This window comes from Suncus etruscus, chromosome 17, assembly GCF_024139225.1.
Source record: "Suncus etruscus isolate mSunEtr1 chromosome 17, mSunEtr1.pri.cur, whole genome shotgun sequence".
NCBI lineage: Eukaryota > Metazoa > Chordata > Mammalia > Eulipotyphla > Soricidae > Suncus > Suncus etruscus.
In genome coordinates, this window is record NC_064864.1 from 41,294,620 (window position 1) to 41,310,518 (window position 15,899).

At 49.5% G+C, this 15,899-nt stretch overlaps 3 protein-coding genes across 7 annotated transcripts in view; 1 reads left to right on the plus strand and 2 right to left on the minus strand.

Moving 5' to 3' along the window:
* Positions 1-6,886, minus strand: part of MMS19 (MMS19 homolog, cytosolic iron-sulfur assembly component) — a 44,738-nt gene extending 37,852 nt beyond the window's left edge. For all 5 annotated transcript variants that reach the window (XM_049790816.1, XM_049790815.1, XM_049790814.1 and 2 more), the window contains exon 1: positions 6,743-6,886. In XM_049790816.1, the coding sequence (XP_049646773.1) occupies positions 6,743-6,878 (136 nt within the window). In that variant the 5' untranslated portion in view covers positions 6,879-6,886. The remainder of the gene's footprint in view (positions 1-6,742) is intronic.
* Positions 1-15,899, minus strand: part of CRTAC1 (cartilage acidic protein 1) — a 541,606-nt gene that overhangs the window by 37,565 nt on the left and 488,142 nt on the right. The window lies entirely within an intron of this gene.
* UBTD1 (ubiquitin domain containing 1) overlaps positions 7,735-15,899 on the plus strand; it is a 62,448-nt gene continuing 54,283 nt past the window's right edge. The window contains exon 1 of the mRNA XM_049764344.1: positions 7,735-7,877. Coding sequence (XP_049620301.1) covers positions 7,808-7,877 — 70 coding nt within the window. The 5' untranslated portion in view covers positions 7,735-7,807. The remainder of the gene's footprint in view (positions 7,878-15,899) is intronic.

Here is a 15,899-nt window from a genome sequence, read left to right on the forward strand (position 1 = left end):
ATGTGCTCAGAAATCGCCCCTGGCTTGGGGGGACCATATGGGACGCCGGGGGATCGAACCGCGGTCCTTCCTTGGCTAGCGCTTGCAAGGCAGACACCTTACCTCCAGCGCCACCTACCCGGCCCGAAATCTCCCTTAATCTCAAAACAGAATTACTAGCTCTTTTGTAATTTCTCTGTAATTGTTCTATGTGTTTGTACAGATCCATTCATCACATACTGACCCACTTAAATTTCCTGTTAGTAGAACTGGAAAGAAAGACAGGAAGCTGTTAAGGATTTTACACTTTGTTGGGACAGAAACACATTTTATTTTTATTCTATAATTTGTATAGGTGTATTTTTGTTGTGGTTTATTTATTTACTTATTTATTTGTTTGTTTGTTTGTTTTAAGGCCATGTCCGCGATGCTCAGAAATTACTCCTGGCAGGCTTGGGGGAACCTATATTGGATGTGGGGATAGAAGTGGAGGGCTAAACTTGGTTCAGCTAAATGCAATGCAAACACCCTACCTGGTATACTCTTCCTCAGGGCCCGTGTTTAGATTCTTTTTCTTATTTTAATCATTATTAATTTTTGGCTACAAGCAATGCTACATAAAAATTATTGCTGCTCTCAGGGGTACTCTAAGGATGATAGGTCCCAGGCATGAGAATCCTGGCTTCTGCATACAAAGCATGTACTTTGACCTAGAGAGCTAATTCCAGGGTCAGAGAAAGATATTTCAAATCATCACAGTACAATAAGGTCATTGTTACCAGAGATATAAACAGTTTGGGGTAGACTAAGATGTACAACAGTAGGGTTTACTGGGCTCTCTGTCTCATGGAGATGTCTTAAGAATCTAGAGTAGCAAACCATGAAAGGAGGCGGTTTGAATAAAAAGAAACATCTCAATCCAACCTCAGTTCCAATCAACATATCAAAATGTCCCTTCTGCTGAGGATACCGCAGACACTTCTCACAATAATTTTACTTTTTTCAGTCAATCTTTTGGTTTCAAGAACAATAGTCTGGGGCTGGAGATAGCACAGCAGTAGGACGTTTGTCTTGCACTTGGCTGACCCAGGACGAACAGTGATTTGATTCCCAGCATCCCATATGGCCCCCTGAGCCTATCAGGAGCAACATTCTGAGCGCAGAGCCAGTAGTAACCCCTGAGCACCACCAGTGTGCCCCCCACAAAGAACAATAGTCTTTTGGAAAATGACAAATGTGAGAAAATAAATGATATAATGAAGATTAAGATAAAGAAAAATCCGGGGCCGGGCGGTGGCGCTGAAGGTAAGGTACCTGCCTTGCCTGCGCTAGCCTTGGACGGACCACGGTTCGATCCCCCGGTGTCCCATATGGTCCCCCAAGCCAGGAGCAACTTCTGAGCACATAGCCAGGAGTAACCCCTGAGCGTTACCGGGTGTGGCCCAAAAACCCAAAAAAAAAAAAAAAAAAAAGATAAAGAAAAATCCAAAAATATATAAATTAAAAACACATATCTATTATCTGCAAATTTACATGTCCAAAATCATACTCCTCAGGATTAGCTCCCTTTCCAAGCTCCATTTTGGACCAAGTACAGGTATGTTTTGCTCATCTTCAAGTTTAAAGGCTCAGATCACTTAAGGTTTCCTTCTTTTTCCAATCAAGCCCCTCAAACTAGGTTGACTTCAGATTCCAGTCTTTCTAACAGCTTTTGTTTCATTGTTTTAGGGAGTTTTGGTAGTTTTCCAGTTGGACTTAGTTTTCATTGCATACTTATGCTAGTCTCTAGCAGATCCTGGTGGTAGGGATGGTAGAGTTAGAATGTGGAAAATGTCTACAAAAAATAGCTACAAAAATTGCTACTAAACATGTGTGTTAATAAGTATATGGGGGACAGTTTCATAAAGATGCTGCAGTATAAGAGCTGTCTGGTTAGAACAATCATAAAATGCTGTGGAACAGGCACCAATCACTTAAACTAGGTCCTGAATAGTATCTAGGTCTAATGTTTAAGGGTCAGAATGCCTGGGGGGGGGGGGGGAACTGATGGATAGCAGCCAGAACATACAGAATCAAGATGGCTGGATGGAACTCAAAGTCCAGGAGGAGAGTGGTGAAATAGGAGTTGGGTAGTTTGAATATTGGGTCCATGTGAAGCCTTCAACCCTTTGGCTGCCAAGTCAAAGTATCTGCATCTTTACATCTGACATTTTCTTTTTTTTTGTTTTTTTGGGTCACACCTGGCAGCATTCAGGAGTTACTCCTGGCTCTATGCTCAGAAATCGCTCCTGGCAGGCTCGGGGGACCATATGGGATGCTGGAATTCAAACCACCAACCTTCTGCATGCAAGGCAAACGCTTTACCTCCATGCTATCTCTCCGGCCCCACATCTGACACTTTCAACTGGCAAAAAAAAAAAAAAAAGCAGTGGGATCAGAAGTACCTCTGCATTTACAATTCATAAAATTCATCTGCTGCAGTGAGCAGATGATTAGAAAGCTGGTTCCTTTAGCACTAATGAAGTTTGACTGGTTAGACCAATGGTCTTCAGCCACCTATCCACAGATTAGTAGTGGTCTGCAGGTGAAAATAGGTTGAAAACTACTGGTCTTCCACAACCAGTCGGTTGACCAGAAAGGAGGGGAGGTGCAAGACCACAGGTGTAAAATAGTTAAAGAAAGAAGTTGAAAAGATAGTACAAAGGTTAAAGCAAATGGCAGATCCTAGTACTACTTATTTTGGGTTCTGTTTTATTTAGGGCTACACTCGGTGACCAGAAGTAATTCTGACTCTACACATAGGGTCACTCCTGGCAGGGCACAGGTAACCAAATGGGACTGAACCCCATCTAGTCATGTGCAAAGCAAACTCCTCTACTACTTGTAGTACTTATGGATCATGACCCAGGGTTTTAGCGCTATGACACAATATGATTTCCCAAATATCCCTCATGATCCCTGAAAACACATCTCTCTCTCTCTCTCTCTCTCTCTCTCTCTCTCTCTCTCTCTCTCTCTCTCTCTCTCTCTCTCTCTCTCCCCTCCCCCCCTTCCCTCCCTCCCTCACAGGGTTTTAGCGCTATGACAATACAATATGATTTCCCAAATATCCCTCATGATCCCTGAAAACATACACCTCTCTCGGGGCAGGAGAGATGGCATGGAGGTAGGGTGTTTGCCTTGCCTGCAGAAGGATGGTGGTTCGAATCCTGGCATCCCTTAAGGTCCCCCGAGCCTGCCAGGAGTAAGCCCAGAGCGCTGCCAAGTGTGACCCAAAAAACAAAACAAAAAACTACATCTTATGCTGTCCGTGCTTCAAAACTGTAAACCTTCAACAATCCTAACTAGAGCTGTGATCTAAGATATATTTAATTCTTCTCACATTCGCTTTCCTTCTTTGGCTCCCTTGTTTATGTATCAAGGTTCTTCACTAACTCCTATTACCAATTATAATGACTTATTCACGTCTCTGAACCTGGAATCCAAGGCTATGATATACCAACCTCACCTAATGTGTTCAACTTTATCTATTACTATCTTTCAGCTACTTTTTGTTTATTCTTCGTATTCAACCACATTCAGGAATGCTCAGGGAATCATACAGGATGCTGAGGATCAAATCCCAATCAGTCATGTGCAAGGCAAGTGCTCTACTCACTGTACTCTCTCTCTAGCCCCATGTTTTTCTTTTGGTTCTGTTTGGGAGACACACCTGGCAATGCAGGGGTTATTCCAGGCTCTGCACACAAAAATAACACCTGACTGTGCTCAGAGGACCATATGGAATGCTGCAGACTAAACCTAGGTAGGCCGTGTGCAAACCAAGGTGCTTATCCTATCTCTCAGGCCCCTCAGCTAGTTTCTGTTACTACCAACCTCTTTTCCTAATCAGGAGGGCTGAATTACAATAGTCTAGTGTTACAGTCTTAACAAACTGAGTCAAATTAAAACCGGACACTAGTGAGCCATTTTTCCAGTTACAAAAATTACAAAATTTATAAATATATCACTAAAATCTTGGAAGTCCCTGTTTCTTTGTTCTCAAATGTGTTCTGAATGGAAAATTGAAAAGTACTGTATTTAATAAATATAAATAACAAGGAATAGTTAAAAAAAAAAAAAAACTAGCATCTGGGGGCCGGAGAGATAGCACAGCCGGTAGGGTGTTTGCCTTGCAAGCGGCCGACCTAGGACCAACGGTGGTTCAAATTCTGGCATCCCATATGGTCCCCTGTGCCTGCCAGGAGCAATTTCTGAGCAGAGAGCCAGGAGGAACCCCTGAGTGACGCTGGCTCTGACCCTGCCCCCCAATGAGTATCTGTTAATAGTAATGCTGTCTTGGCATGGTGGTGGCCTATCATACAAATATCAGTGAACATATACTTGAGACTGACTCTTCACTGGATATATGCAAAACAGAGTATAGAACAGAATAGTCCTTAGTACCAACCAGTAAGTGTGGCTCTCAGGGAAGAAAAGTGCAATAGAGGCAGGATGGTAGTAGGAGAAGGGTAGGGTGGACAAGGGGAGGGTAACAGACAAGGGGAGGGTGGCAGAATATGAATACTGGTAAAAGGGTGAATGTTGGAACATTGTATGACCAAAATTCAAATACCAATAACTTTTTTTCTTGGTTTTTGGGTCACACTCGGCAGTGCTCAGGAGTTACTCCTGGCTCTGTGCTCATAAGTCGCTCCTGGCAGTTCGAATCAGCTTCGTGCAAGGCAAATGCCCCAAACTGCTGTGCTCTCTTTCCAGCCCCAATCCTGATAATTTTTAATATAAAACACTGGGAAGGTGCTTAAGATAATAGTACAACTCGGAGGATGCTTGCCTTGCATGTTGCTGACCTAGATTCAATTCGATACCGCATATGGTTCCTAGAGTTGACTACAAGTGATCCCTGAACTTAAGGCCAGGAATGTCTAGTTCTGGGAGTGGTCAAAAACCAAACCAAAACAAAACCACTAGGGAAGTGATGTAACTGCTAATTGTAAATATTGATAATAAACTATAGTTCATAAATCTATAAAAGATTAGTTACTCTGAGGATGCAGATAGCACAGCAGGTAAGGAACCTGCTTTGTAGTGGCCAACTCAGGCTCAATCCCAGGCATCCAATATGGTTCCCCAAGCACCACCAAGAGTTACTACTGAATCTGAAGCCAGGAGTCACCCCTCAGCATTGCTGGGTATGGCCCCTAAACAAAAACAAAAATGAAGTCATTCTTAGTGGAATGGTAGCATTAGGCACAAGCTTCTTGATGCCTCCCCATCATCTTACTTTGCACCTATCTTATCACCCTTTTCTTTTTTTTTTTGTTTGTTTGGTTTTTTTTGGGCCACACCCGGTAACGCTCAGGGGTTACTCCTGGCTATGCGCTCAGAAGTTGCTCCTGGCTTGGGGGACCATATGGGACGCCGGGGGATCGAACAGCGGTCCGTCCAAGGATAGCGCAGGCAAGGCAGGCACCTTACCTGTAGCGCCACCGCCCGGCCCCGTTATCACCCTTTTCTTGTGGATAAATTATCACTTTGCAGGGCTGTCCCACCACTGTAGGTTCTTGATGGGTATACATCTAAGCAGTATCACATTTCTACTAAATTCTCATTAGCAGAGTGTGTCCAATAGTGATGGAATGATTACATGCAAACGTGATGCTGCTAAGGACCAAAGCATTTCTAACAGGTTCTAGTGGGTTCAATATTCATAAGAATTATACTTTCCTGCCTCAAATAAAAAATTCTCAAACACAACCCGTCTGTCCTTTCGAGATTATTTTAGTTTACTTTAAAAAAAAACACGATATCCCAAAGCTTCCTACATTCATTAACTCAAGACTTCTTTTTCCTAAAAGAGCCAAGTCTCAAATTGCATTTTCTTTTTATTCAAATCTTAGATAAGAGGGTCAGAAAGTAAGAGGTGCCCGACCCTGACCAAACAGCAGATAACGGGAGATGTGGGGCAAAAGATAAAATAACAAACGCCTCGGGCCAGAGCGGTGGCAGCGCAAGCGGTCAGGCATCAGCCTTGCTCATGCTAGCCTAGGACGGACCTGGGTTCGATCCCCAGCGTCCTATAGGGTCCCCCAAAGCCAGGAGCGATTTCGGGGCACATAGCCAGGAGTAACCCCAGGATGTGCCCCCCCCCCAAGGCAAAACAAACGCCTCATTAAAAAGGCAGGAAGCAAATGAATGAAAAGCTCTGCCAGGGGGCCGGAGAGACTGCATGGAGGTGGTGCGTTTGCCTTGCACACAGAAGGTCGGTGGTTCGAATCCCGGCATCCCACATAGTCCCCTGAGCCTGCCAGGAAATGGGGGAGAGGCAGAACCTCGCCAATCGCCGACTTAGCCCCAGTGACAGGGCCGAAAGCCCCGAAAGCCTCCGGGAAGGCGCGTGCTCGAGCGCAGCGTCAACAACCCGGCTCTGCACTCGAGGACCCGGGTGCAAGTTCCATCCATCCGGGCCGCCCGATCGATGTCCAGGTGCAGGTGCGCGGGGTGGGGGTGGGGGGCTCAGCGTCCTCGCCCGACTCTGAGACCAACCAAGCCCGGGCAGGCGCGCGGAGGTGCCAGAGAGACTCAGACCCCCGAAGGAGCTAGAGCGCCGGCAGGAAGACGCCGGGCGGCGACTCTCCCTCCCTCCGTCCGCCGGACTCGCATGCACGCGGCGCTCACTCCCGACTCCGGCCTCGCGGCTCCCCGTCCCGCTCTTAGCCCTCAGCCCCCAGAGCGCGAGGCGACGCGGCGCCGTCGTCCGTACCTGCCGCCACTAGATCCGCGGCGCCGTCCTGCTGACCCAGGACGAAGTCTTGCACGAGGCCCCCTAGGTTGCCCGGAGGCGCCAACGCCTCCAGAACGTCTGCAGTAGCAGCCGCGGCGGCGGTGGCGGCCGCCATGACGCGAACTCGAGCCCGTGGGAGGGAGGAGGGAGGGAAGTGGGCGTGGCCACAGGGGGACGGGCCTCTCGGCGCACGCGCCTCGTAAGCCAATCGCCTGCCAGAACGCGAGGGGGCGGGGCGCTTCCTGGATCACGTGCCTATCAGTTCCCGACCCGCAAATCCCGGGGAAAAACGTCCCGCCCCCTTCTCAGGGGCGGGATTTGGAGGCGCGAGCCCCAGCCCTGCGCCCTGAGAGGCGGGCACCTGGTTGGGTGGGGCCTTACGGGTAGGCGGGACTTACACGAGAGGAGCCGATGAGAGAGGCTCGGACTCGGCTTTAGGGGCGGAGCCCGCGGTCACGTGCACGCCTAAGACGGGCGGCGGCTGCGAGGCCACGCCCGAGCGCGAGGAAAGGCGGCGGGGCGGGGCTAGGGCGGGTGAGTGACAGGCGCGGCGGGGCCGGCCCCAGCCCGGGGGAGCCCGGAGCCCACAGGCGGCGAGTGTGGCTGCGGCGCGGCGGTCACCGCCCCCTCTCTCCGCCCGCCCCTCCAGCCAGCTCGCGCGGAGCTGGTCTCCCTCCCGGCCGGGGCTCCGTCGCGGGCCCCCCTGGCCCGGCCACCTGGGACTGCCTGGCTGGCTGGCCGGCCGGCCGTGTGCGTGTGCGAGCAGGGGGAGCCGGCCACCTCCCTCCCGCCCGCCCTCCCTCGCTCTCCCTCTCCCCTCGCCCACAAAGTTTGTGGGGAAGCCGGCGCCGGGGCGGGCCGAGCGGAGCGCGCAGCCCGCGGGGTGCGGGAAGGTCGGGGAGAAGAAACGCCCGATGCCGGCAGCCGGGAGCCGTTGACCGTCCGCCCGCCCGCCCGTCCGCCCGGGGAGCCAGCGGAGGAGACGCGGCCGAGCGACCGAGCGGCCGTCCGGTGCATGGGGCCCGGCTGAGGACCCGCCGCAGCATGGGCAACTGTGTGGGGAGACAGCGCCGAGAGAGGCCGGCCGCCCCGGGACACCCCCGCAAGCGGGCAGGTAACTCCGTGCTTGGTTGGGGCTTGAGCAGGGCCACGGGCGCCCGGCCAGGCGGACGGACGGACGGACGGACGGACAGGCGCGCGCACACCCTCCGGTCCCCGCCTGCCCCCCTCCCGGGCGCCTGTCCTGGCGCCTGCTGTTTGCTTTCTGCACCCCGCGGGCTCTTCCCGAGTCTCTCGGGGGCCCCCGGGGTGAGGCGAGCCGAGCCGAGCCGAGCCGGGGCAGCTGCGAGCGAGCGACGAGCCCCAAGCCAGACCGACTAACTCGCTCCAACTGGGAAGCCGCGAGTGGGGGCAGGGGCGGCAGGAAATGTTTGCAGACCGCAGCGGGGCCGGCGAGTGGGGGCACGGGGCGGCCCGGGGGCGGGGGCGGGGGCGACGAGGCCCTGGACGCCCGGTTTGGGTCAGACGCCGGCCCGGCCCGCCCCGGCCCGTCGGGGCTCCAAGAACTCGCTGCGAGCTGGGCGAGCACAGTTCGCTCCTTTGCAGAGACTGACTGTGTCATTATCGGGCTTGCAGATCGTGTCTGCTGGAATCCGACTTGCACACAGACACACACACAGACACACACACCACACACACACACACACACACACACACACACACACACACACACACACACACACACACACACACGCAGCATAGGACTCTGGGAAGGAAATCTTTACACCCCCACCTCCCCGCAGGGTTTTAATTTTTGGAGCCGCCTGGCCGGCTGTTGGGGGGAGTCTAGGAAAGGTGTGTGGGTGTGGGGTATTGGGGAATCGCCCTCGGATTTGTTGAGGTCCTTCCTTCCAGCTTTTTTTGCAACGGGATCTGCTTGCTGCTTGCTGGCGAGGCCCCCCCCCCCCACGCTCACAGTGCCTTCTCACTTTCTTAGTTCGCTCCTGGCGCTTCGCCCAGGGGGGAAGATTGGTCTGGCTAGTCCGTTCCCGGGTCTGGTCCTCACTTCCTTCCCTGAGGGTGTTGCAAGGACTTTCTGAGAAGGACCAAAAGAAATGCTAGACTCTAGGGCCGAAAGAGACCTTCGAAACTTGTCCCCAGTCCAATTTGGACTTACCTCCTCCTCCTCCGTAAGAGCCCACGTCTAGAGAAGTTGAGCAACTTGCCCAAAGTCACACAGCTAGTCACACAGCTAGTGGGGCTCAGAGTCAGTCTCCTCTTCCAGCCCCATTGCCACATGTTTCTGTCTGTAAGAGGAGCCAGAGGTGAGGCAGAGCTGTTAATGAAGTGGAAACACTAGTTGGAGTTTCCTGGCTCTTTTGACACGAAGGTGTGTTGCTTTGGGTTTTGGAAACTGGAAAGGAGGATGAGGGTAGTCATCATGGGGCAAGCAGACAAGGATGCAGAGAGGGGCAGGATGGCTGGTTGATGAAGGACTTTGCTTTTATATAGGGAGGTCGGGCTGACAGGATGTAAAGACAGATCCGCTTGTCCGAAGGCAACCCCACTCTTTCAATAGAAGAAAATGGACGTTCAAACCTGAGGCCTTGAGCTCATTCATTCATTCATTCATCTAACAAATATATAGAATTTATGTGCTTAGGCCACTAATTGATTTTGTAGCATTTCCCCCCCACTGTTGACAGCCCTCTTCTACTTGAAACTCTCTCCACTTCCCTTCTTGGCATTTAAACTACTGTGGTGGGGTTTTCTTTGATGTTGCCCACCTGGGAGGTGTCAGCAGGTGAGGATTCAGTTTGACATTCCATGTTTTCTCTTGTTCTGCTCCTGCCCAGGGAAATCCTATGTGGAGCATAACTCTTGTCTTTTGGAATGACCCCTCTCAAATTCCAAATTCACTTTTCCGAATACCTGCTGACACTCAGATGTTAGAGGTCCTCAGAGCCAGAATTTCTAAATTCAGCCCTGCATCTCTCCTCCCTCTACCAGCTTCCAACTGTATCCTTGGTGGAACCCTCTCAGTTCACTTTCTCTGCCTTCATGTCCTCTTACTTCCAATGAGTCAAGTCTCGGGGATCTGCCAACCCCTCCTGCTGTATGCTCTTGTCAACTCAAGTCCATCTCATCATCCAGCTGAAGTTAGCTCCCAGCCAAAGGCAAGTTCTACTTCAGTCATTCACCTAACCTGCATATGATAGCAAGTTAAACTAACTGTCCCCAGCCTTCTTGTTGAGAAACTCTTAATGCTCTGCAGACTTCCACTTTAGTAAGAATTTCTCCTTTCAGAGCTACGATAACACAGCTGGTAGTTTGCCTAGCACGCTGACCCTGCCGACCCAGCTTTGATCCCTAGCATCCCATATGGTCCCCTAAGCCTGTCCGGAGTGATTTCTGAGTGCAGAGCCAGGAGTAACCTCTTGAGTACCACCGGGTATGGCCTAAATACAAAGTTAAAAATCAATTACATGTGGCGTATTATTAGTCATTTCTTTGATGTTTACAGTCAGTAACTACATTGCAAGCCCTGAAGACTTGGGTTCTGTCTAGTCTTGATGTATCTGTTTCACTCACATAGCAACACACATAGCACTTAGCACATGATTTGAATGAGCAAACACTGTTGACTTGAGAAATTCAATACAAGTTATTCTACTCTCTGATTTCTAATGTATACTTTTTTAAAAATATATATAGAAATTAGGCACCGTGGTTTACAGTACTGTTAATGATAGGGTTTCATACATAATCCAGTCAGGCACCACACACTCCCTAAGAGTCTCCACTATTGTACTAGTGTCATCATTCCCCCCTCAATGTCCCCATTTCTTCCCCTGAGGCAAAGTTCCCCCTGTAGACTAATTTATGCCTCTATATTTTTTTTACCTTGCTAATGTAAAAACATTATGTTAGTGTCATTTTTTAATTTTGTGGGTCCTGCTATGTATAGCTTTATCCATAAAGTCCAAAGCTAAGGGGAATCGTTTAGTTTGGTGTAGAGGAAATAATTCTCTGTGGCTTTGCAGCCTGCCCCCTCCCCCCCACCTCTAGGTGCCGTGCACCCTTTGACAAGGACATAGCTTTGTGTAGAAACACTTGAGCCAACAGCTCCCCGAGTTCCCACAGCCACTCTTTTCCTCTCTTTGCCACTAGTGCTTGGAGGAAGCCCTCCCCAGGACCACAGCCTGAAATTGTGTTTGGGGCATGTAGCAGGGGTAGTCCTGAGGGAGTCATCAACCCTGTCTGGGTCACACTTGGAATGTCTTGAAAGGCAAGGGCTAAAGCCAAACCAGACCATTAGACTTGTTACAGAGGAAACGATTCAAAATTGGAAGATTATTGAGTTGAGATGGTCTCCCTTGTGATGCCTCTCTTTGACCTTAGCCTGGTCTTTCTCGCCTGTCACCTTACTGGTGGAGCAGAGACAAGATGTACATTGGTCACAGACTCTTATGTTAGCTAGAACGAGTTGATCCCCACTCCTCAAGTTCTGATGTGACTACTTGCACTCTCTCTCACTCTCCCTCTTCCTTACCCCTTTCTTCCTCTCCTTCTTCTCCTGTCCCTCTCCTCCCTCTTCTTCATTTTCTGCTGATGGGCAGGGGTCCTGTCATTTGTTTGTACAAACAAATACCCTGGGTAGGTCAGTGTCTCTGCCCTTCCCTTTGCCACCCCTGGGAGCAGTAGGTGGTAGAACAGGTGTGTCTCCTGCCTGGTGGTTCCACCCTTTGAGAATGTGGCAGGACTGAAACCCAAATATCTGATTTTGTGATGTGCCAGGCATATCCACTTACATGCTAGAATCTCAAGCTTGGGGTGGACAGACTCAGGACCTTGTTTAGGACTAGTTGGACTTGCAAGAGAGTTCGCTTCTCTTTGTGTGGGCCACTGTGGCTGTTCTTGAGGAAGCAATTGGGCAACTTCCTCATTTGCTCAATACATATTTACTAATATTACAGGCACCTTGCTGGCTGTGAGAGACATGGTGCTTGGCCTCAGGGAGCTTTCAGTTTGGTGGGTGACAGTAAATATACAGTCACACAAATCATATATGATTGTACATGGGACTCCTGTATAACGTTGAACAAAATTATGTACTATCACCCATTCTGGTGACTCAAATCATTTCAGTCCATCCTCTTCAATGCCAGCATTGTCTAGCTTGCTGCTTACTCAACCCTGTGATGCCTTCTTATTTAAAGTAAGCCTTTTTACTTTATCATGTCTCAGACAGAATGGACACCTCCTTTCCCTGGTCTGCCCACAGTCTTTCTCATTCTCAGTTAATGGTGATTTCATCCTTCTGGTGTCTGGACCCTTAAAAATCCAGTCACCCCTAATTTTCCCTGCCTTATTAACATCCATTTGACCTGTAGAGCTATTAGTTTTGCCTTAAGTATGTCCAGAACTGGGCCAGAGTGAAAACACAGTGGCAAGGCTTTCACCATGTACTCTGCTGAGACAGATCTGGATCTGGAGAGGATTCCCGGCATCCCATATGATCCCCGAGGTTGCCAGGGACTATATCTGAGTGCAGAGGAGTAACCTCTGAGTGCTGCTGGGTGTGGCCTGAAAATACACACTCACACATACAAAGTATGTCCAGAACCTATTTCACCATCTTCATCATTTTTTATTTATTTATTTATTTATTTATTTATTTATTTATTTATTTATTTATTTATTTATTTATTTATTTATTTTGGTTTTTGGGCCACACCTGGCAGTGCTCAGGGGTTATTCCTGGCTGTCTGCTCAGAAATAGCTCCTGGCAGGCACAGGGACCATATGGGACACCGGGTTTCTTTTTTTTTTTTTTTTTTTTTTTTTTTTGGTTTTTGGGCCACACCCGCTTGACGCTCAGGGGTTACTCCTGGCTATGTGCTCAGAAATCGCCCCTGGCTTGGGGGGACCATATGGGACGCCGGGGGATCGAACCGCGGTCCTTCCTTGGCTAGCGCTTGCAAGGCAGACACCTTACCTCCAGCGCCACCTACCCGGCCCTTTTTTTGGTTTTTGGTTTTTGGGCCACACCCTGTGATGCTCAGGGGTTACTCCTGGCTATGCGCTCAGAAGTTGCTCCTGGCTTCCTGGGGGACCATATGGGACGCCGGGGGATCGAACCTCGGTCCGTCCTAGGCTAGCACAGGCAAGGCAGGCACCTTACCTCCAGCGCCACCGCCCGGCCCCCGGGACACCGGGTTTCTAACCAACCACCTTAGGTCCTGGATCAGCTGCTTGCAAGGCAAACGCCGCTGTGCTATTTCTCCGGGCCCCCTTTTATTACTATTATTACTATTTTTGTTTGGGGGCCACACCCGGAGGTTCTCAGGGGTTTCTCCTGTCTCTGCATTTAGAAATCATTCCTAGGAGGCTCAGAGGACCATATGAAATGCTGGAGATCAAATCTGGGTTGGCTGGCCATGTGCAGGACAAACAAACAACTTACCTGCTGTACTTGCTGTACTATTGATCCTGCCACTTTTCTTTTTTATTATTTTTAGTTTTAGTTTTGGGGACACATCCAGCGGTTCACAGGGGTTACTCCTACCTCTGTGCTTAGAAATCATTCCTCACAGGCTCAGGGAGCCATTTGGGATGGCAGGGATTGAATCTGGGCCCACTGTGTGCAAGGTAAATGCCCTACCTTCTGTGCTATCTCTTCAGTCCTCTTTTCTTGAGAGAGAGAGAGAGAGAGAGAGATTGAGAGAGACAGAGACGGAGACAGAGAGGCAGACAGAGACAGAGAGAAGTTGTGGGCAGCATGTAGCAGGCATGGCATATGGGATGCCGGGATTCGAACCAACCACCTTAAGTCCTGGTTTGGCTGCTTGCAAGGCAAAGGCCGCTGTGCTATCTCTCCAGTCCCACCAGGTAACACACTTATGCACCCATCTTCATTTTCATTCTCTTCTGACCTACCATCTTGACTAACCTACCTTCCTTCCTCTCGTGTCTCCTACCAAATTATTGTCATCAGAGTAGCCCTAGCTGTAAACTGTAAGTCAGCTTTTGTTACTCATTTGCTCTGTATCTTTTTGTTGTTGTTGTTGTTGTTTTTTGGGTCACACCTGGCATCGCTCAGGGGTTACTCCTGGCTCTATGCTTAGAAATCACTCCTGGCAGGCTCAGGGGACCATATGGAATGCCGGGATTCGAACCACCAACCTTCTGCATGCAAGGCAAACGCCTTACCTCCATGCTATCTCTCTGGCCCCATGCTCTGTATCTTATTCAAAGTCTGTGTTGGCATACAGAGCGCTATGATGTCATAAGCCATCTTTTGCTTTTCATCCTCTTTCCACCCCCATTGGAATGGGTTCCTTTCAGGCCCTCCTTTTTGTCTATTTGGGGCCTTGCCCAGCTGTGTGGGTAGAGAAGTATGTGCGCTACTCCTGATCCTGTACTCAGGATGTCACACTCAGTGCTGCCCAGGGAACAGGTGGTACTGGGAATCAAACTTAGGGCCTCACACATGCAGGGCAGGTGCTCTACAGTGAAACAACTTCCCTCTTTTAAGCCCTTCCCTGCACCCCCTAAAGGTTCTATTTGCTACATTGGCTGTCTTGTCTCTGGCCTCCAGTCCAAGAGTTTTACTTGTTCACTCCCTGGCACCTAAGACAGTATGTGGCACATGCTAGTGCCTAATCAGTAGCTGCTGGCTGAAATTAGTGTGTCTCACAGAGCTGGGGAGGTTTATAGAAAAACGAGGAGCAGGCCTGCTTGCTGTCCCATCTTAGCTGGGTGGTGGGGCATCTGTCCCCATGAAGAGCAGAGCTGCAGCCTCCTGTGGTATAAAGGTCAAGTATCAAAGGCAGGAGTTTGGTCTCCTTTCTTTTGGTGCTCCTTCTCCCCCCACCCCCCCTGTGTTTTGAGTCACACCCAGTAGTGTTTAGGGTCTTGCTCCTGGCTCTGCACTCAGAAATTGACCCTGGCAGGCTCAGGGGACCATATGGGATGCCAGGAATCGAACCACCATCTGTCCTGGATTGGCCACGTGCAAGGAGAACGCTCTACCACTGTGCCTTCTCTTTGGCCCCATTCTTTTTTGCTCTTAAAATGATGATCTTAAGTAAGTCATGTGTGCTTAGTTGATCCTCTAACAAAAAAGGGAAAAAGACAATAATATTTATAGTTCACTTCTGAGAGATTTTTTTTGGGGAGGGTAAAATATGAATAATCTTACATATATTTTTCTATTCTTTTTTTTTTTTTTTTTTTTTGGTTTTTGGGTCACACCCAGCGGTGCTCAGGGGTTACTCTTGGCTGTCTGCTCAGAAATAGCTCCTGGCAGGCACAGGGGACCATATGGACACCGGGATTCGAACCAACCACTTTTGGTCCTGGATCGGCTGCTTGCAAGGCAAACGCCGCTGTGCTATCTCTCCGGGCCCTATTTTTCTATTCTTGTCCAGCTCCACAGTCTGCTCAAATATGAGGTCCCAACCCAGTCCCTTCTTGCATTGCATTTTCTGGGTCTTTGCCCCTTTATTATGTGTTTGACTTTCAACAAGCATCTTATATCTCTGCACCTTAGAATTATTTTTTTGTTTTGTTTTGTTTTTTTTTTTGGGGGGGGTCACACCCGGCAGTGCTCAGGGGTTACTCCAGGCTCTATGCTCAGAAATCACTCCTGGCAGGCTCAGGGGACCATTTGGGATGCTGGGATTCGAACCACCGACCTTCTGCATGCAAAGCAAATGCCTTACCTCCATGCTATCTCTCCAGTCCCAGCACCTTAGTATTCTTTTTTTTTTTTTTTTTGGTTTTTGGGCTACACCAAGTGGTGCTCAGGGGTTACTCCTGGCTGTCTGCTCAGAAATAGCTCCTGGCAGGCACGGGGGACCATATGGGACACCGGGATTCGAACCAATCACCTTTGGTCCTGGATCGGCTGCTTGCAAGGCAAACGCCGCTGTGCTATCTCTCCGGGCCCTCCTTAGTATTCTTAACTGTACTGCTAAACTGTACTGACGCTCCATGGTCACCTCCCAGAGAGGTCTTGCATAGAAAGAAACTTAATGAGCTTGTAAAGTTTGTTGTTCAAAGTTAAGGAAATTTTTTATTCCAAAACTATAACCCATGATTTTCCATAGCAGACCACTGAAGCTTATTCTCT